The 22,580-nt window shown below is 43.1% G+C and overlaps 1 protein-coding gene across 4 annotated transcripts in view; it reads right to left on the bottom strand.

The window, feature by feature from the left end:
- Nucleotides 1–698: 698 nt before the first annotated feature.
- The window catches only part of STAMBP (STAM binding protein), a 73,664-nt gene continuing 51,782 nt past the window's right edge, over nt 699–22,580 (bottom strand). For all 4 annotated transcript variants that reach the window (XM_029604145.1, XM_029604147.1, XM_029604144.1 and 1 more), the window contains exons 6-11: nt 19,716–20,091; nt 18,856–18,980; nt 18,003–18,140; nt 6,793–6,905; nt 4,135–4,234; nt 699–1,695 (exon numbers count right to left, since the gene is read on the bottom strand). In XM_029604145.1, coding sequence (XP_029460005.1) covers nt 1,639–1,695; nt 4,135–4,234; nt 6,793–6,905; nt 18,003–18,140; nt 18,856–18,980; nt 19,716–20,091 — 909 coding nt within the window. In that variant the 3' untranslated portion in view covers nt 699–1,638. The remainder of the gene's footprint in view (nt 1,696–4,134; nt 4,235–6,792; nt 6,906–18,002; nt 18,141–18,855; nt 18,981–19,715; nt 20,092–22,580) is intronic.

Raw genomic sequence — 22,580 nt, 5'->3', positions numbered from 1 at the left:
AAAAAAAGATTGACTCTTCTTAATTACTACAGAAAAAAGAGTGGGTATTATAGCTGCTTTATTCATGCCAGCGGTATTTGGCGGCTTGTGACACAGCTTACTCAGGTTTGATTTCAGTGTACATCTGCCATACTTGCACTGAGAATTGCTTGCACAGGCTGCAAGTTCGGTGTGTACATCCCGCACTTATGGAGGGGGTAAGTTTGTAACAGCCCACATCACATGCAAGAGTTACACGCGTACATCTTCCTTTTGAAAATGAACCCACATTTGCTCCTGCAAAAGTATGCGCATTACGTGCAAAGCCCTCCCCTTGACTCCGCTCTCGGTAATGCCTCTGTACATTGTGGGTACAGGACATAAACTTACATGTACATCTGCAAGTTGAGCAAGCAGTTTTTAAAACCCACCCTTCCCCTGGGTAAAGCAACTGAGAAAATGCCTTTGAAAATTACTCTCACTCGAGGGCTGAAAATCTCAAATCTGCTCTCTCAGCTATACTAGAAAAAGAAATATAAACACAGAAAATGTCTCCCTATAAAGGAGAGTGGAGTTGCTTAATTTTGTTCTAACAAGAGCTTGCTATTTTTGCACTTGTTAAAACAAAACAAAATCATGTTTATCATAATTGAAATTGGGTTTAATTTGAGTTGGGACCATTCTCATTGCTGACACACCTAAATTAAACAAACATTTTCTGTACACAAGTGTTATTATTTTATTTTTTTTAACATCAGCTGAATGACGCTGATGTGATCTGCTACTATTCCTTTTGGTTACGTACAAGGTTACAGCCAGAGCAGTGGCATAAATTCTATCTTAGCAGCCGATGTGGGGGGGGGGGGGGGGGCTGCCTGCCGCTCCTCCTGGATCTTCTCAGGTGGTCTACCCCCACTCTTTCTAAAATCATCGCTTGAGAGCTCTTAATTTGAACTTATTCTACTAAACCAGAGGGAAGGACAGCTTATTTTAATTACTGCCACAGATTGCTTAAAAAGAATTACTGTAAATGATCCCTAATCACTTAAAGAAAGATTCCAGAAAATCATAGACCCATTTAAAATGGAAGTTTTTTTAACATTTCTTTCAGTGCAGTACTACGATCAGAGAGATTGGGCTTTTAAGGCGACTGTAAACATGAAATTCTGGCAGACACGCTGCATCCCTAGCAGACGCCTCATGGCCACTCCATCCATGGGGCTGCAGTAATACCGGAAGTCCAGTTGCACCGGAATCCCTTACAAGCACCATGTTAAAAAAAAAAAAAAAAGATGCAAACACAGAAGCCTGCTTTTAAAAACAGAGGCAGTTTGCTAACACACAGCCTACTATGGTCAGTGATTACAGGGCTGGTTTACAAAATAAATCCATGCTGGGAGCCCCTTTGTGTTGTGAAACTACAAAAGTAGAGGGATACATGTATTTTGTTAAAATTTAAAAAAAGCTCATAAGTAATATATTAAATTATATACATTATCATATAAAACAAAATTTAGTATAATGTAGCTGTAATCTGATTTTTTTTCTCTTGGAGTCTATTTTTAATTAGTGCTAGGAGAAAGGATTCTTGTGAAGGGAAAGAGACAACAGGATCTGTACATTTTCTGTTGATAAATCCTTGTCTATGAAAGATGTGTGTTATCGCAGGTCCATCACTGTGATCTCTCTGTCCACCACACTCACATGGCTGCTGGCCTATAAGAAAAAGAAGACAGCAGCATCTTACATTCAGCAAACATTGCTGAAGAAATAAAGAACAAAGAATGGGGGAAGAAAGAGCCAGGCCAACTCTGTGGCATGAGGGAGACCCTGGTTCTAGATTTTCAAGATAGGAGGGGTTGGGGGGGACAGTGACAGCAGTTCCTATGGGGGTGGGTGGAGGGGCGAGAGGGAGCCTCAGCCCTAGCACATCAGTCAGACTCACAGTGCAAGGGGGCCTGGTTCAGAAGATAGCCAAGGTCTATGGTTCTGTAAGACAACTTTTGGCTGCAGTGGTTGGGTTAAAGAGGTCCAGGGTGGGGAGGAGAGAACCAAAGAATGGGATGGCAAAAACACCACGAGTGAGACACACAGAATAAGGCAACAGATAAAGACCATAAGGCCCATGTGGGCTGCCCATTTTCATTCCTTGTGCAGTGCCACAGTTCCCAATGGTGCTCCAGCTTTCCCTTCACTTCCTTGCATCCAGTGAGCCTCTGTGCTTATTTCAGGCTTTCTTGAACACAGTTACCATTTTTATCTCCACCACCTCCTTTGTGAGTCCGTTCCATGCACCCATGACCCCGTCTCTGAAGAAATGTTTTCTGATATTATTCCTGTCTCTACCCTCTTGGAGCGTAATGCTATGGCTACTTGTTTTACAGCATGTTTTACTTTGAAAAGGTTTGCTTCTTGTGTATTTATTCCTATTCTCCCACTGACACTCCTTAGGACCATGAGCAAGTCACTATCTGCTCTTGTCTCGTCTCAGGTACCAACTCAGATTGTAACTTCTTTGGGAAAAGGACTTGTAGCTGAATTCTAATAATGCTGAAAGCTGCATTAAGCATCATTTGGAAAGGAAGGCTGAAAATCCAAAAACTATTTTGACCCCGTTGCAGGTATTTGAATGTCTGTCATATCCAATCTGTTTCTCTTCTCACCTAGGATATATACATATTATTTAGATCTCTAAGTCTCATCTAATAGCATTGCTATGTCATTTGCGCTATAAAAATGTTAAATAATAGTGATAGGGAGTTTCGTGCAGAGCCTGCAGCATCTTGGTAGCCTCTCTGGAACACCATTACCCTTGTGTATAGCTTTTCAGAAGGATGGCCTCCAGAACAGGCCACCATATTCTAGATCAATACCTCATAAATCAGGCCTGGAGTCCCTCAGCCAATCAGGGTTTCAGGAGATGCATGAGATAGATTTATTGCACTGTATCCATTGCACGCACATTTATCTCAAGCACATTCACTACAGATATTCTGAAAACCCAACTGGGTTTGGGAACCACTGCTTTAGATGAAGTCTCACCAGTAAACTGTACAAAGATATTATCCTACTAGTTATGCCTCTGGCTGCTGCCTTATTACACTTTCACTAGTTTGAGGTCAGCAGAGATGATCATGAGATCTTTCCCCTGATTGGTGCACCAAAGTATCTCACACCCTCATTATGTACTGCGCTCTTGGATGTCTGCATCCCAACTGCAGGATTCTGCACTTTTTTTGCATCAAATGTTAACCGTTAAGCACTTAATGATGCTTCAGGTTTTCTTTGATCATATCTCATTCTGTCCCCTTTACTGTAGAACATAGTATGCACCTTCAAAGAGGCAAATCTTTCCTATTAGCTCAGGGAGCCCCAAAATTGTCCTGGTGAGTCTGGCGTTGTCAGAATATCCCGAATGAATATGCAAGAAATAATAGGTTTGCAGATACAGGGTCTCTGATGTATGCAAATTAATCTCATGCATATTCATTGTGGATATTCCCCTGAGCAGCCCTGCAGCAGTTACATTTTTCTCAAGTCCCACTTCCATTAAGGAAATGCTGGCCTCCCTGTGGAAAAATACAAGGCTTTTACTTTTTCTTTCTCCCTAAAATACTTCTTCCCCCTTTCTTTATCCCACCTTGGGTGTAGGATTTTTTTTTAATGTTTTACAGTCAGGGCCAGCCAACAAACAACTGAGATAGACTGAAGAAAAAAAACCAAAAACGGTCTCATCCCAACTCAGGGTGACTTCCCTTTATACCATGCCGTGGGAGAAAACTGGGCACATGTTAGAGACTGGGCATCATGGCGTGCTGCTGAGGCGGCCCGAGGAGGTTTCAGGGAGAGGGAGAAAAAAAAAATAAAATCACCCACATTTTCGATTACTCCACATTGTTCAGGATTTGCAGGAAAGCTAATTTTCCAAGCTTCTCCCCCAGAAACGAGACTCTGAAATGCTTTCTTCAACTGTGAAGTCAGGTACAGATGTGCTGCGAAGAGAAGCCTTGGAGGGTTCACCCATCCAGACAGCAGCAGCTCCTACAGCCAGCGTCTGCACGGCCCTCTAACAGCTAGGAACCTGCTTAATACGCTTGCAAAGGAGGACTTCTTTGGAGAGGCACGCCAAGGAGGTCTGAACGTGAGGATACTTACACTGAAAAGAGGCGGGTCCTTGCAATGGGGATGAAACCCTTTTTGTCTACATGAAGAAATTTCTTCCAGCCCATGCTCTGTCAGCTTAAAGAACCCCGTCCTACAGAAAGAAATGGCAGAAACAACGCACAGGGTGCTATAAATCGGAAATGACTGTCCAGGGCCCAAAAGGCAAGCACCTACATCATGACGTTCATACCTACATCTGACCCCCAGTTTTACCTCTAGACCATTTTATTGCTATCAGTAAACTTCCAGTACTGGTTCTACATTCAAACCATGCTTTATTTAAACACACTTTCCCCTAAGCTCTGCACAGCTATAAAACAAAAAGGAACCATGGCTCCTGGCCATTAGGGTTCAATCACAAAACCAATGATTTCCTCAGGAATGGGGAGGATAATGCCATGCACGAACTGACAGGGATATACTCAGAAGAGCCCACTTACATCACATCGTGTGAAAGTGCAGGAACAGGACATATTTGTCAGTCAACCCTGGATGGGGAAGGTGGCAGTGGGGTTGCAAATTAGGGCAACTACGCTGGGCCCTGTGCCACAGTGGAAGCCTCGCCCTCCAGCATCATGTCATTAGACAGCATTTACCTTCTTCCTTGCACCCCAGGGCCATCACCACTACTGCAGGGCCAAAGAAAAACTACACTAGGCACCTTGCTGGAGCCAAGCAGGCAAGAGGCGTACCCTTCTGGGGCCTGTTCGGCACGAGAATTGGGCCAGTACGTCCAGCACATCGATCCTGATCCTGCTGCAATTGCCTCCACCCCACGTGATTAATGGGAAGAGAAAGAGGAACCAAATGGCAGCAGGAGTAGGTTAGAAGTATTGGACCAGTTGGCCCTGCTCTCCTCTGGCCAGACTGCAAAGGGGAGGGAGCTGAGGGCCAGAAGAGCGAGAGAAGGCCCTGAGAGGCAGAGCCTTCAAGCTGGGGATGAAGGAATTGGGGGAAGGGAGTAGTTGGGACTTGGGGTTTAACAATGGGAGGGAAGGAAGTGGGGACAGAAGGATGAACTTGGGGAGCAGAACTGTTGCAACTGCTCTTGCTCTCATTTCTGATGGGTACTGAAAAGCAATCCCCTTCCTTCCTCAAACTCCAGGTGAGGGGTATGGACCAACCTCCTCCCCTCTCCCTCCCTACCCCCCCAACCTGCTCTTCAACCACATGATGGGGGGGAGCCTCACGTCTGCTAATTTGCACCAGGCTCTGCCCCCTCCTCCAGCGTCAGCTCCGACGTGGATGCAGAGGGCACAAAGAAAATAATTAAATTATAAACCCCGCTCTCTGGCTTAAAACTCCACACAGAGGGGCGTGTAATCCCAGGGAAGGAGACACACGTATGTGCATAAAGAATATGCTCAGGTGCTAGGCCAGGGAAGGGAGGCATACTGAAGTCTGTGTACACCGGGACTGCAACTTCTGAAATTTACATAATGTAACTTTCATGCACACCCAGTTTACCACCGCCATTTTGTACACGGCTGAAGTCGAGATTTAAGTGCCACGGATTCCCTCTGTCTGCATCAGGCGTCTCTGGGACTGTTTCCGCCAAGGGAACCAGCAGTGTTTTAGAGACAAGATGTTATTGGATGCCAGGTTAACACCTTAACGAAGAAATGTTACATCATTGATTGTGTTGGGCCCCCTAGAGAAAGCAATCCCAGCAGAGTGCAGTACAATGCAATGAAGCTCCTGCGGGAGTGTTATAGAAAAATGCAGTTATGAGAGGATAACTGACTGCATATGCATGCTGAATCTTACCTTCAGTCCCATTTTGAAGGATGATGGATATAGCTCTCATGATGAGGATGGCATAAGATTGTTTTGGGATGGTGGGTTGGATTTTTCACTGTTTTGAATTTTGAAGTTAATATAACTAGATATGTTTAATCAACTGTTAATTGCACGTGTTTTTTGGTATGTTATGAGTAGATGTAATTTACCCACAGTCCGATTGTCATCTAGTACTCTAGATTTCTGTGAACATTTCTTTTCACTTTTTTTTTTTTAATCCAGTTTGTTCAACAGTAAGAGTGTGAAGTAATTTGTTATAGGGCAGGCATCTTGTCTAAGTTGTGGATGGTTAATACTTTGTAATCTCTAATTACACCGAGATACCATTGGACTTTAGACATATAATTTTGTCCTCCAAAAGGCAGCCAGAATAGGTTTCTCCCTGCCATGCATGTGATCTTCTAACAGGCACGGAGGCCTTCTCCTCCTCATCACGCTGTATCTCACAGGGCCTGAACCCATCACAGCCGAGAAACAAGCCTGATCTGTGCTAACGCTACCAGGAGAGAAAGGGCCCTTCCCTCATGACATTTCTCTCTCTTTTTTTTTTTTTTTTAACTAATCAATAGATTCCTGATGGTTGACAACCCTAGTGCATACATAGCAGAGAAACAGGACAGGGATGTACATGTGATATCGCTGCTGGTAACAAATGTTATCTCCATCAATGTCCCTCTAAACTCAAGAAGGTTGTGATACCTATTTTGGATTAACCAAAATAAATTCCATACAGAAGTTAGCACACCCTAGTCATCTTCTTCAGATGTCTCTCTCCAACTCCACAATAGCCCAATTTTCCTAGGCTATCCAGCAGTGCAAACCACCCTCTGGTGCACTTTCTGCACTTACTCCTGATATTTGGGAGAGCAGACGATGGCGATGGACTCAGCTAACATCAGCTGGTAGGAGCAGTGTGTGTGCAGGTCCACACTGGACAGGAAGGCGGTCTGGGTAGGGTGGGTCTAGAGATGGAGACACAAGGAGAAGAGTCACTCACAGAGGGAGTCTGGGACTGTAAAGCACAAGCCGCTCAACCCCATTCACCATGCAATAGACGTTACCAGACATATGTCTTGAAAGACCATCTTTATACATTATATTACTTTTAGTATTATTGAAAACAAGTGTAATACAGATCATCAAATAAAGATAGAAAGTTCCTCATGCGATCTAGATATTTCATAACTAAAGTAAAAATGAGGCAAGACTATTATATAACCAACAGATTTCAAAGTGGGGGCACAGAGAGGACAGGATCATCTTTGCTGGTGGCTAAAAGAAATCAGGAAGTTTTTGCTTGGGAAATTTTCTTTTTTAAAAGTATTGGGGCGAAGTTAACTATTGGGGCAAAGTTAACTATTTGGGACTGCCTCCATAACATGCAAATTTCCTCTCATGCATATTCATTGTGGATATCCTGAAAACCTGACTGGCTGGTGGGCGCCCAGGACAGGGTTGGGGACCACTGTTGTAAGGAACTGGGGAACCTTTTGGGGAAGGGGGGAGTCTCTTCAGAAGGGATGGGCTCCACCTTAACCAGGGTGGAACCAGACTGCTGGCGCTAACCTTTAAAAAGGAGATAGAGCAGCTTTTAAACTAGAACAAAGGGGAAAGCCGACAGTCGCTCAACAGCGCATGGTTCGGAGAGATGTATCTTTAAAGGATACTAATGATGCATTAGAATTAGGGCATCCCGACAGTGAGGTTCCAATAATAAGAAAAGTAGTCCAAGTGCCTGTAACTAAAAACTCACCTGAGCTCAAAAATTCTAACTTATCCCTATCAATTAAAAAGCAGAATGAAAATACAAACAAAAAACAAACTTTGAAATGTTTGTATGCTAATGCCAGGAGTCTAAGAAGTAAGATGGGAGAATTAGAATGTATAGCAGTGAATGATCACTTCTTATAAAATGATTTCACTATACCCTCTATGCATTTAAATTCGGACTTTCCAGCCTCCCATGCAGGGTTGACCTTTAATTTTTGTCTTTGTTGAATTATTTTACCCCAAACAATTAAGAAAAACAAATTTTTAAGAAGGAAGGGAAAGTTTCATACTTCATACTGTTTTCCCCCCAAAACTGGGCAATACATTCATTTGTAATCATTAACAATCCCCCTCCAACCACATTTTTTTTGTTTTTTTTATATATTGCGTGAATTCTTTTTTAAAAAATTTAAATCTCAAAGCCGTGTCAATCTTTTATCTCTGGAAGCGACCGCTCATATGGTGTAATTGGGACATGAGAAGCGGTCACTTCCAGAGATAAAGAGATTGCTATACCAGAGTACAAATTATATCGCAATGACAGAGAGGAGCACCTGGAAGGCGGTGTGGCGCTTTATGTCCAGGATGGCATAGAGTCCAACAGGATAAACATCTTGCATGAGACTAAATGCACAATTGAATCCTTAAGGGTAGAAATCCCTTGTGTGTCAGGGAAGACTATAGTGATAGGGGTATACTACCGACCACCTGGTCAAGATGTAAGACTGACAGTGAAATGCTAAGAGAAATTAGGGAAGCTAACCAAATTGGTAGTGCAGTAATAATGGGAGACTTCAATTACCATCGTATCCACAGTAAAAGTGCAGATCAAATATATTCAACTAGCCGTTAAGCCCATAACAATGGGCTACATTTAAAAAAATCTTTTCGGTCCATTTCCTTCCCCTCCCCTCACTCTCTCCCCTCACCTCCCCCCTCTATTCTCCCTCCCTCTCCCCCCTCCCCTCCGCTCACTCTCTCCCCCCTCCCCTCCGCTCACTCTCTCCCCCCTCCCCTCCGCTCACTCTCTCCCCCCTCTCTCAATCCCCTCCCCTTTCAGCTCATCCACAACCGGCAGACGGGGCGGGGTGGGTGTCTGTCCGTCCCTCCCTCCCTGCGTTGCCGCCGCTACTGCTCCTCCCGCGCCTGCTTGTCGCCGCCGCTGCTACTACTGCTCCTCCCGCTCCTGCTCCTTGCCGCCGCCGCTCCTGCTCCTAAGGACCCAGCGCCATTTTTTTTTTTTCGGGCACGCTCCGCTCTGACCGACGTGCTCGCCCGTGCATGCGCGGTAGAGCTGCTCTCTACTGCACATTTGCGGGCCGTCGGTCAGAGACCATTTATAAGGTAGATCCCAATCATGAAGATTCAAAAAGGTTCTGGAAAACAAGTCCTTTTATTATTTTAGTCCGGCATCTTAGAACGCGTTCTAAGATGTCTGTACTGTAAGTCAGTGGAGTTGCCGGACTAAAATAATAAAAGGACTTGTTTTCCAGAACCTTTTTGAATCTTCATGATTGGGATTGAATATATTTGATCTGCACTTTTACTGTGGATACTATTGGCTGAAATGCAGCGGTTGCTCTATTGTGTTTTGGTTAGACTTCAATTACCCCAATATTGACTGGGTAAATGTATCATCGGTACATGCTAGAGTTATAAAGTTCCTTGATGTGGATGTGCAAACAGTTGTCGATATATAAAACCGTTTAAATAAATTAAAAAATGTAATAAATGACAGTTTTATGGAGCAATTGGTTCAGGAACCAACAAGACAGGGAGCAATTTTAGATCTAATTCTCAGTGGAGAACAGGATTTGGTAAGAGAGGTAACAGTGGTGGGGCCGCTTGGCAATAGTGATCATAATATGATCAAATTTGAATTAATGACTGGAAGGGGAACAGTAAGCAAATCCACGGCTCTCGTGCTAAACTTTCAAAAGGGAAACTTTGATAAAATGAGAAACATTGTAAGGAAAAAACTGAAAGGAACAGCTACAAAGGTAAAAAGTGTGCAAGAGGTGTGGTCACTGTTAAAAAAAATACCATCCTAGAAGTACAGTCCAGATGTATTCCACACATTAAAAAAGGTGGAAAGAAGGCAAAACAATTACTGGCATGGTTAAAAGGGGATGCGAAAGAAGCTATTTTAGCCAAAAGATCTTCATTAAAAAATTGGAAGAAGGATCCAACAGAAGAAAATAGGATAAAGCATAAGCGTTGGCAAGTTAAATGTAAGACATTGATAAGACAGGCTAAGAGAGAATTTGAAAAGAAGTTGGCCGTAGAGGCAAAAACTCACAGTAAAAAGTTTTTAAAATATATCCGAAGCAGAAAGCCTGTGAGGGAGTCGGTTGGACTGTTAGATGATCGAGGGGTTAAAGGGGCACTTAGAGAAGATAAGGCCATCGCGGAAAGATTAAATGATTTCTTTGCTTCGGTGTTTACTGAAGAGGATGTTGGGGAGGTACCCGTACTGGAGAAGGTTTTCAGGGGTAATGATTCAGATGGACTGAATCAAATCACGGTGAACCTAGAAGATGTGGTAGGCCTGATTGACAAACTGAAGAGTAGTAAATCACCTGGACTGGATGGTATACACCCCAGGGTTCTGAAGGAACTAAAAAATGAAATTTCAGACCTATTAGTAAAAATTTGTAACCTATCATTAAAATCATCCATTGTACCTGAAGACTGGAGGACAGCTAATGTAACCCCAATATTTAAAAAGGGCTCCAGGGGCAATCCGGGAACCTACAGACAGGTTAGCCTGACTTCAGTGCCAGGAAAAATAGTGGAAAGTGTTCTAAACATCAAAATCAGAGAACATATAGAAAGACATGTTTTAATGGAACAAAGTCAGCATGGCTTTACCCAAGGCAAGTCTTGCTTCACAAATCTGCTTCACTTTTTTGAAGGAGTTAATAAACATGTGGATAAAGGTGAACCAGTAGATGTATGTAGTGTATTTGGATTTTCAGAAGACGTTTGACAAAGTTCCTCATGAGAGGCTTCTAGGAAAAGTAAAAAGTCATGGGATAGGTGGAGATGTTCTTTCATGGATTACAAACTGGCTAAAAGTCGGGAAACAGAGAGTAGGATTAAATGGACAATTTTCTCAGTGGAAGGGAGTGGGCAGTGGAGTGCCTCAGGGATTTGTATTGGGACCCTTACTTTTCAATATATTTATAAATGATCTGGAAAGAAATACGACGAGTGAGGTAATCAAATTTGCAGATGATACAAAATGGTTCAGAGTAGTTAAATCACAAGCAGACTGTGATAAATTGCAGGAAGACTTTGTGAGACTGGAAAACTGGGCATCGAAAAGGCAGATGAAATTTAATGTGGATAAGTGCAAGGTGATGCATATAGGAAAAAATGTTAGGTTCCATATTAGGTGCTACCACCCAAGAAAGATCGAGGCGTCAGTTAATAACACATTGAAATCATCGGTTCAGTGTGCTGCGGCAGTCAAAAAAGCAAACAGAATATTGAGAATTATTAGAAAGGGAATGGTGAATAAAACAGAAAATGTCATAATGCCTCTGTATCCCTCCATGTTGAGATTGCACCTTGAAGACTGTGTACAATTCTGGTCGCCGCATCTCAAAAAAGATATAATTGCGATGGAGACGGTACAGAGAAGGGCTACCAAAATGATAAGGGCAATGGAACAGCTCCCCTATGAGGAAAGACTAAAGAGGTTAGGATTTTTCAGCTTGGAGAAGAGACAGCTAAGGGGGGATATGATAGAGGTGTTTAAAATCATGAAAGGTCTAGAACAGGTAGATGTGAATCTGTTATTGATTCTTTCAGATAATAGAAAGACTAGGGGGCACTCCATGAAGTTAGCATGTGGTACATTTAAAACTAATCGGAGAAAGTTCTTTTTCACTCAACGCACAATTAAACTCTGGAATTTGTTGCCAGAGGATGTGGTTAGTGCAGTTAGTATAGCTGTGTTTAAAAAAGGATTGGATAAAGTTCTTGGAGGAGACGTCCATTACCTGCTATTAAGTTGACTTAGAAAATAGCCACTGCTATTATTAGCAACAGTAACATGGAACAGACTTAGTTTTTGGGTACTTGCCAGGTTCTAATGGCCTGGATTGGCCACTGTTGGAAACAGGATGATGGGCTTGATGGACCCTTGGTCTGACCCAGTATGGCATGTTCTCAACACTGTCACCATAACTTTACTTCAATACCCCACCTCACTAACTGATATAGCTTCTTTATACTTTATCGTCTAAACTTAAAATGTATTTATTCAGTTCTATTCTCTATTGTACTGCACAAAACAGTCACACAGTCATACACAAGCCAAGCAGGAGTGGATATCATCCCAGTAACAATCTGCCATGCAACTTAACTCTCTTCTCCCCGGTTGTTCCCGTTGTACTCATTAACAACAAGCAGGCCGATGCAATATCGGCGTGCATTAAACAGGCACTCATGATTCAGCACTCACTCCCTTAACGCAGGCAGATCCATCTTTCCCAGGGACCAGATTTAATATTTAAATTGGTTGCAGTGGTAAAAAAAAAAAAAAAAAAAAAAAAGGAGGCGCTAGGGGAAATTGTTCACCCCTAGTGCCTCCTCAGCAGCGGGCACCTGGGAGAGGTGGCTGACAGCCGGTTAGAAAAAAATGGATACTCAGTTTTAGAGCGTTCATTTTCCTAACCTGACCACCAGCACCTTTTTAAAAAACATTTTTTTTAGGGGGACATTTCTAATTTTTTTTTTTAGTTCCTCCGACTTAATATCACCACAATATTAATTCAGAGGAAGTACAGAAAAGTACTACAGGAATGAAAATTAGCAGGTAAGAGCCAATTTTCTTTTCCCTGTACGTACCACGGATCAGTCCAGATCGTGGGTTGAGCCTCCTGTCCAGCAGGTGGAGACAGACCAAAACCGTGAGGGTATCCTATATCAGGACAGAGCCTACCCTACACCCCTTCAGTATTCATCTGTCTCCAGCAGGTGCAGGCAGCTGAACCTACGGTTCCCCTTCTTCCCTTAGTTTCCCCGAGGGGATTTTCTTTACTTTTGGTCTGGATCAAGTAAGTATTAAATTCTTGTTTAAAAAAAAAAAAAAAAAAAAGAGGACTTTGAAAGTTTTCTCCCTTTTTTTCCTCACAGAGACAGTTCGGTCTCTCCATTCTGCTGGGAGCCTAGGGGGTGGGAGGGCCTTGCCCATTCTAGGCCCCTTTTTCCCGGTGACCATCCGGAGTGATACTGGTGGTCCAGTCCCTCCCCCATTATCTAGCTGTCCACTGTAAAACAGTACCCTTTCAGGGAGTGTTTTTCCCCTGGCTTAGCTGAGCAGTTTATAAAAAAAAAAAAAAAAAAAAAAAAAAAAAAAAAAAGGGTACAAGCAGGGCTTTTCCAATTCACTTCCGAAAAGGAGTGATTCTTTAAAAGGCATCTTTGTAAGATTTGCCTTAGAGGTTGCGTCTGCTGACCAATTCCGCAGCCATAGCTGCCTTCTGGCCTCCACCACTGAGGCCACTCCTCCAGCCGAAGTATGGACTAAATCCGAGCCCACGTCAGCTAAAAAGGCGGGAGCAGGTTACATAACCACTCTAGAATTCATTCCCAAGTCATCCACCTCCTGTCAGAAGAGTATTTATTTATTTTATTTAAAAGTGTTTGTATACCGTCTTTACAAACAGTGTTTAATCAAAACGGTTTACATAACTAAATAAAAAACAAATGTAAATAAAGATTTAAATTTAAAAGAACCTAAAGATTATCAAATTATAAAAGCTCAAAATTACAAAAATATATAATAAAAATAAAAATCTAAACCAATGAATAGTTTACATAATAAAATAATAAGTAGACATGAACGAGCTACCAGGGCACAATCTGTAAGGTCATTGCTACTGTGTCAAAGGCCTGTTTAAGGATGGACTCCATCCGTCTATTGTGCGCATCCTTTAAGGCCTCTCTTCTCTCCACTGGGATAGCTGTTTGCTTAGAGACGGCACAGACCAGCGCATTCACTTTAAGGAAATGCAAATGCTTTCTCATTGCCAGATCCAGTGGGTATAGTGCTAACGCTTGTCCCCCTTTAAAACTTGCTGATGGGGCATCCCATTCCAGGTCAATCAACTCCTGGATGGCTTCCAGTACTGGAAAATAGCTAGAGGCTTTCCTTAGGGAAATCAGAATGGGATTCTTCTTTGATTCTGTCAGAGTCCGCCCCAGGAACTTCCAGCATCTTCAGGGTCTGGGAAACCAGGGCTGGCAACTCATCTCTATGGAAAAACCCTAACATGGTCCAATACGGTTCTAAACCAGGGGGAATTTCCCCATCTTCCAAAGAATCTGTATCCTCCTCTTCGTCCGTGCCGTCCGGGTAGAATATTTCCTTCTAAAAAGTACAGCAATCCCCATAGGGAGAGGTACATCCACCATTTGCTGGAGACAGAGAAATAGTGAAGAGCTGAGGTCACTGCAGGGGTATATCTAGGTGACGTCAACTTTGAAATCTGTCTCCATCTGCTGGCAGGGAAGCATAACCCATTGGTCCTGAGTCCATATGGCTACACGCTAGGAAAGGAAGACTTTGATAAAATGAGGAAAATAGAAAAAAAAAACCAGAAAGGTGCATCTACAAAGGTTAAGAATTTACAACAGACGTGGTCAATGTTTAGAATTAACATCTTGGAAGCACAATCCAGATATATTCCACGAGTTTAAAAAGTGGAAGGAAGGCCAAACGACTACTGGCATGGTTAAAAGGTGAGGGGGAAAGAGGCTATTTTTCAAAAAATTAGAGAAAAGATCCATCTGAGAAAAATAGGCAAAAGTATAAGCATTGGCAAGTTAAATGTAAAACACTGATAAGGCGGGTTAAAAGAATTTGAACAGAAGTTGGCCTTAGGGGTAAAAACCCATAATAAAAACTTAAAAAAATATATCCAAAGCAGGAATCCTGTGAGGGAGTCAGTTGGACCGTTAGATGATCGAGGAGTTCAATGGGCAGTTAGGGAAGATAAGGCCATCATGGAAAGACTGAATGAATTCTTTGCTTTGATGTTTACTTGAGGATTTAGGGGAGATATCTGTGTCAGAAACTATTTTCAATGGTGAAGATTCAGAAGAAATGAAACAAAACACTGTGAAGCTGGAAGATGTAAAAAGCAGATTGACAAACTAAAATATGAGTGCAGAACTACACATGAACAGTGGCAGTGACGGCCAGTTTATAGGCCTTAATAGTATTTTACTGCTATCTCATCTTGGAAAGGGAGCCAGGAACTTTGGGTATCAATTCAAGCCATGTCAGAACTGTTTTGTCTACCTCTTTACCAACATATTAAATTCAACATATGGCCATTGTTTTTAAATTTATTTGTAGAAATACTTCTATTTGCTTGAGTTGTTATTATATGTGCCATCAACAGCTTTATACCCTCCAGATCTGGAATTTCTGGCAACTACATCATTGTGACAAACAAGGTTATGTAGCTAAAGTTGACTTAGAAAATAGCCTCTGCTATTACTAGCATCAGTAGCGTGGGATATACTTAATTTTTGGGTACTTGCCAGGTACTTGTAGCCTGGATTGGCCGCTGTTGGAAACAGGATGCTGGGCCCTTGGTCTGACCCAGTATGGCAATTTCTCATGTTACATAAAAAGACTAGTAAATCACCCAAACCAGATGGTATATACCCCAACGTTCTGAAAGAACTCAAATGAAATTGCAGATCTGTTACTAGTAATTTGTAACCTAGTGTTGGGATCATTCGCCATGTCTGAAGACTGGAGGTGGCCAATGTAATCTCAATTTTTAAAAAGGGCTCCAGAGGTGATCTGGGAAACTATAGACCAGGGAATTTGATTTCAGTGTCAGGAAAAATCATGGAAATTATTCTAAAGAACAAAATCTCAGAACAAATAGAAAGACAAGATTTAATGGGACACGGCCTGCATGGATTTATACAAGGAAAATCTTGCAAATTTCTACAATTTTTGAAGGGGTTAAATAAATGTGGATAATGGCAAGTTGGTGGATGTAGTGTATTTGGACTCTCAGAAGGCATTTGACAGTGCCCTATGAGACTTTTTTTTTCCTCTTTACTTATAGATTTTCAAATTAAGTACAAATACTGAATTTAAGAACTATGCAGCAGCTGTAAATTGAGTAAAATAGCAATATCAAATTAAAAAAAAACTCGATTATACAAACTGTAATTTAGCCTACATTAAGGAGTAAACAAACAGAAAATAAACTAGAAGAATATCCCAAAACACAACTACAGTTCAGGACCTTTCAAATCTTCATGAACCAGACAAATTCGGAGATACTTGATTAACAAGAATTGATGCAGAACATAAAACACCTATGTGGATTGAAACCTGGTTCAAAGATAGGCAGCAGAGAGTAGGACTAAATGGTCAGTTTTCTCAGTGGAGAAGGGTAAATAGTGGAGTGCCTTCAGGGATTTGTACTGATACCGATACTTTTTAATATATTTATAAATGATCTGGAAAAGGGAATGATGAGCAAAGTGATCAAATTTGCAGACGATACAAAATTGAGTTGTTAAATCACAAGCAGACTGTTAAAATTACAGGAGAATCTTGCGAGACTGGAAGACTAGACATTTAAATGGCAGATGAAATTTAATGTGGACAAGTGCAAAGTGATGCACATGGGACCCACAATGTAGTTACACGAGGTTAGGTTCCATATTAGGCATTACTGATCAGGAAAAGGACCTGCATGTCATAGTGGACAATACTTTCAAATAATCGGTTCAGTGTGCAGTGGTCAAAAAAGCAAAACAGAATGTTAGGAATTAGTAGGAAAGGAATGGAGAATAAAACGGTGAATGTCATAATACCTCTGTATCGCTCCACGGTGAGGACACACAGAATACTGTGTGCAGTTCGGGTCACTGCATCTCAAAAAAAGATAGATATAGTATTGGAAAAGGTACAGAAAAGGGTGACCAAAATGATAAAGGGGCTAGAATGGCACCCCTATGAGGAAAGGCTAAAGAGGTTAGGGCTGTTCAGCTTGGAGAAAAGATGGCTAAGTGGGAATATGATAGAGGTCTATAAAATCATGAGTGGAATAGAAAATGGGTAAATGTGAATGGGGACACTCCATGAAATTAGTAAGTAGCACATTCAAAACAAATTGGAGAATTATTTTTTTTCACTCAATGCACAATTAAGCTCTGGAATTCATTATCAGAGAATGTGGTTAAGGCAGTTAGTGCAGCAGGGATTTAAAAAAAGGATTGGACAAATTCCTGGAGGAGAGTCAAACTATTAACCAAGTAGACTTAAGAAATAGCCACTACTTATTTCATGATTTTAAACACCCTTAAAAAATGCCTAACTGCAGGTTCCTACTGTCGCCTGGCAGGGTGAGTGAACCGGGCTTCCCGGTGTCAACTCTGGCAGTTACTGGAATGGGGGCGAGCGGCAAGGTCTCTGACCCTCTGCCCAAATGCCTCAACTCCCAGAGGGGACAGTCCCCCCGGGATCTAGCAACCCTCTGGGAGGTCCAATCTTTTTATTTTCTTCCCTTTTTTTTTTTTTTTTTTTTTTTTTAAACTCAGACCGCTGGGAATTGCACCTCCACCATCTGCTGGAGGCAGAGAAATACTGGCAGACTGCAGGTGGCACCTCAACTTAACTGGCAGTGTCAGTCAAAAATTTCTCTGTCTCCATCTGCTGGAGGGGAGGCAAAACCCAGCTGTCTGGACTGATCCGGGTACGTACAGGGAACATGAGATCTATTTATTGTTTGGAATCTTGCCAGGTACTTGTGACCTGAATTGGCCACTGGTGAAAACAGGATACGGAGCTTGAATGACTCTCGGTCTGACCCAGTATGGCAACTTCTTAGGAATCTAGTTTTCTGATTATCCAGTTCTTTATGTTGGCCTCAGTGATTCTTCCCATGGCTTTCTTCACTGCACTCTGCCTTGGAAGACTAAGGATCTCTGGAAAAGCTTAGGAACACTTGCAATCCACCACCATGCCATGGATATTTGTGGCAATCCACAAATATTTACAAAGCATAACCTGGGCTACCAAGACACTGTAGATTCTAGCATGTTGAGAGGACCAGAACAGTACATCGCATTCAGAACAAAAAGTCAGAAGAAACCTAGGGGAACCTTGACTATTTTGCTTGATCTCTCTCAGGAGGTTGGTTTAACAACATTTTTTTGCCATTCTATACCTAAAGAAGAAAAAAAGGCCATAATATTGCTTTAGACAACTTTCAGGACGAAAGCACTAGAAAGTCACTTACATGGATCCAGCCCAGGGTGACGAGGCCATGCTGATCCTGGATCAGAAACAGCTCCTCCTCATTCTCTGTATTGCAGTAATCAGGTCCCCCAGTTTGCTTCGGCAGAATCACATGCGTTATCGTGAACTCATTCTGCATCTGGTAAACGGCACGACACATATTGTTTACTGTATATTGTATATTTAGTTACCTCTATTTAGCTATTTATGCTTAATCTCTGTATCCTTTGCCAAGTTCCGCTCCCCCCCCCCCCCCCCCCATTTTATCTGTTATCTTGTTATCTTGTTGCAATGTAAACTGCCCTCTGAGGCGTCAGTTTGAGTTCCTTGTAAACCGGTGTGATATGTATATTATACAGGAACATCGGTATATAAAAACTAAAAATAAATAAATAAAATATTACAGGTGCACTTCCACACTTCTTGCATTCTAGATTATTTATTAATGAATGTTTGCCACCCTGGGTAGCTCCACCCAGTCATCCTGCCAATGAGGTTTCCCTTGTGTTCTTCAGGGATTAAGAGGCATATGAATTAGCAAACCCTAAAGAAACTGACAATGAAAATGGAATACTCAACAACCGTGACAGAGACAGCAACATTCAGCTAGACTGCTGAGGTGAATGGTAGGAGATTTAGAGTGGAAGGGAGAGCAAATAGGATAGTGGAAGTGGAGGGGGCAGTGTAAACCTGGCTATCAAAGCAGTGCTGAGGGGCTCAGCCAGAGGGGATGCTTCCATTCCAGCTGTGACTAACCATGGAGACCCCTCTCTGAAACAGGGAATGGAAACAGGTTGAAAGGTGGAGAAAAGGCAAAGATCGTTTGAAATATCATATCTTGGATTTCAGTTTACCAGCTTTCCACAAAGGATTCCGCAGGTCTCTACTCCTTTCGATGTGTTGACTTCAGCTAATTGTAGAAATTTAGGGCACAGGTCCCTGGGAACAATGACATGGCGAAGGCTGTCCACCATAACATCTGTGGGGAAAACAAGTTAAAACCAGCATGACATCTATCCAGAAATAGAGATCAAAGTTAAGAGTGGGAAAACATTTCCAGGTACCACACAGAGAAGAAATGCCTTCTGTCCCCGGATAGCATTCAGGCCAGAACCCAGAGCCACCACAACTGGGAATATTTTTCAGGAAATCTGGAATTCTCTATTTGCACTCTTGTGTGTTCAGGTATATGGACATTTTCTGCAAAGCGGCACCGCAAAAACCTATATTTGTAGCTATTGTTTTTATTCAAAGTGCTACCCTTCCCACCTTATAGCCCTCTGGCCAGAGGCATAGGCCGTAGTGCACATAGGCCGTAGTGCACATTAATCCCAAGCTTTTGCAGCTGCATGATGACTGGGACTCCTTCCCTCCCGGGAGCTGTGAACGCTACTTCCACAGTATCTCCGACTGGCCCAGAGAGCAGACATCAGGTCCAGGAATGAAGCCTAGTATTGCCTATCTTTTTTTTTTTGTACAGTGTTGGCACTACTGGGCCAGCCTAAGTGCCCTCTTTTGAGGTAACTGGCATTTTTTTTCAGATACATTAAATTCTGTCAGAAGGGATATTAAGTGTTAGCTTACAGTGCTATGCACTTTACTTCAAATAAAGTCTAATGATTTTGACAGGCACAGAACCTCCCTCTGTCTCCCCAGTGCAACCTGCAAGTCAGAAGCAGCAGTGGCAGCTGCCGTAGGACTGTAATATACTAACTGATCTCATGGTTTGTGAGGGCTCCTGGTTTTAAAGATCGATCTACAGCTGGAGGTCCTTGTGGTACACTTCCTGTGCTGGGGCTCGTTGGCTGTCCAGGAGATGACAGGGTCTTTCCAGGCACATCAGTGGGCGGCTCTTTCACGCCTGGTATCAAAGGACCCCCCAAGGACTCTAAGCAGGAGTCAGGCTTCCCAAACTCCTGGAGAATGCGCAGCCTTTCTTGCTCCAGTTCCTTGCGTTTGATCATTTCTTCGAAGGCATGGAACTGCTCCTGTTCCAGCTGCTGCTGCTTCATCTGAGCCACCCTTTGCTTTTCTTCCTCCAGCTGCTGCTGTACAGCCAATCTCTGGGCAAATTCTTCCTCCTCCCTTTTCTACAGTGAAAAAAAAAACCAGAAAAGTTCTAGGACAATTGGCACAACATTACATGTTGAATGAATGGCTTCAGTCCTTATGCCTATCTTCTCTTTCCCCCAGTCCTTAATTCACGCCAGGGCCTATACCTGCTCTGATGAGTCCTTTCCTCTATGGCTGGCCCATCAAAATCTTGAAGTTAGTTATCTTAGTCAGGAACATAAAAAGTCGTAACAACCTTGTTTTTGAACCTGCAATCTTCTCCTTTGTACTTTCAACTCAACTGGAACCAGATCTGGAATCCGGCACCATGGGGAGTTTTCTTCATATTTATATCCTTCCCCTCCCCCATCCCAAAAAACCCCCACACATACCTTGTTTGCTTTTACAGTGATTGTTCTGGACCTGGGACCATATTTATTTTATTGGTTTTATATACCATCATTCGGTAAAACCATCCTGTTTTAAAATAAGTAGTGCACATAATATATGTACCAGAGCTCTTTCCAAAACCCAGCAATCAAGGGAGTTGTTCCAAAATAAAGGAAAATTGGTTCTTACCTGCTAATTTTCATTCCTCTAGTATCATGGATCAGTCCAGACTCCTGGGTTTTGCCTCCCCTCTAGCAGATGGAAACTGAAAAAGCTTTGACTGACTCTGCCCTACATCCTGAGGTGCCACCTGCAATCCATCAGTATTAATCGATATCAAAGCAGAATGTCACATAAAACTGAACTATCCAAACTTAACCGTGACCACACCCCACTCGGGTTAGGGATGGACCTATCCAACTGACGAACCCCAAGTAGAAACAGAACCCACGAGAACATTTTGAACTTGCCAAAAATTTGAAAATAATCACTTATCTGCAGATTGCATGAAAAAACAGTGAACGAGTGGACTCTCCGTAACCTCTACACAGAAATGGGCGGGATTCTGGACTACAGGAACGAAAGTTAGCAGGTAAGAACCAAAATTTTCCTTTCCCTGTACGTACCCAGATCAGTCCAGACTCCTAGGATGTACCAGAGCTTTATTACTTGGGGTGGGACCCTGAGAGTCCCGCTCAGATAAATCCTTCGCCAAAGCCAGCAGAGCCTGGGACCTGGACATCCAATCGGTAATGCCTGGCAAATGTATGCAACGACTTCCAAGTCACCGCCCTGCAAATCTCCTGGAGTGAAATTTGTTGACACTCTGCCCACAATGTCGCTTGCGAACGAGTAGAATGAGCTCTCAAACAGACCAGAAGCGACTGACGAGAAAGAAAATACGCTGACTCAATGGCCTCCTTCAACCACCAAACAATAGTGGCTCTAGACGCCTTATGCCCTCTTCTGGAACCATTCCAGAGCACAAATAGATGATCCAACATATGGAAACTGTTTGTTACCTCCAGGTAGCGCAACATAATGCGGCACATGTCTAACTTCCTGAGCTCCCTAGAAGAGGAGGGATCAGAATGGTCCAGACCGGGAAATGCCGGAAGCTCCACTGACTGATTCAAATGAAGAGGAGACTACCTTTGGAAGAAAGGAAGGCACAGTCCTCAAGGAAACTCCCACTTCGGTAATCTTTAAAAAGGGTTCCCTGCAGGATAAGGCCTGAAGCTCCGATATTCGGTGCGCAGAAGAAATAGCCATGAGGAACACCACCTTCATCGTGAGATCCTTCAAAGTCGCCTTCTTGAGAGGCTCAAAGGGCGCACCACATAGGGCTTTTGAGCACCAAGTTCATGAAGGACAAGGATTCCTGAATGGAGGACGTAAATGCTTTGTCCCCCGACGTCACATATCCGCTGAAAGGCCTCGTTGCATAACTCCCACTCTCCAGGGTCGAGATGATGAAGACTGAGAAAGTCGGCTTGAATATTGTCGACCCCGGCGATGTGAGAGGCTGCTATGCTGACTAGATGCTGCTCTGCCCAGAGTATCAGCTGCTGCGCCTTGAGCGCCACCGATTGGCTTTTGGTTCATCCCTGCCGATTGATAAAATCCACCGCGGTCGCATTGTCGGACAGAACTCAGACCAACTTTCCCAGCAGGAGGGACTGAAGAACCTGCAATGCCAACCGCACAGCCCTGGTCTCCAGACGACTGATCGACCACTAGGCTTCTGCCATGGACCATTGGCCTGACAAACTGCTCCCCAGCCGGAGAGACCGGCGTCCGTTGTGACCACCGTCCAATTGGGAACTTCCAGGGGAACTCCAAGTCTCAAATTGTCCGCAGGAGCCACCAATCAAGACTGGACCATGCCGCATCCATAAGGGGAAAGGGAAGGTGATATTGTTCAGAAACCGGGTTCCAGTGAAAGCAATGCGGACTGTAGCGGTCTCATATGATCAAAGGCCCAAGGAACCAACTCCAGAGTGGAAGTCATCGAGCCGAGGACCCTCAAATAATCCCATACTCTTGGAGTATAATTGGACAATGAGTCTCGAACCTATCCTTGCAACTTGAGAAGGCGATGTTCCAGCAACTGGAAGGGAGACAGGTGGCTTTTGTC

This window comes from Rhinatrema bivittatum, chromosome 5, assembly GCF_901001135.1.
Source record: "Rhinatrema bivittatum chromosome 5, aRhiBiv1.1, whole genome shotgun sequence".
Lineage (NCBI taxonomy): Eukaryota > Metazoa > Chordata > Amphibia > Gymnophiona > Rhinatrematidae > Rhinatrema > Rhinatrema bivittatum.
Note: the sequence above shows the minus strand (reverse complement) of the source record. Positions and strands in the feature narration are given on the sequence as shown.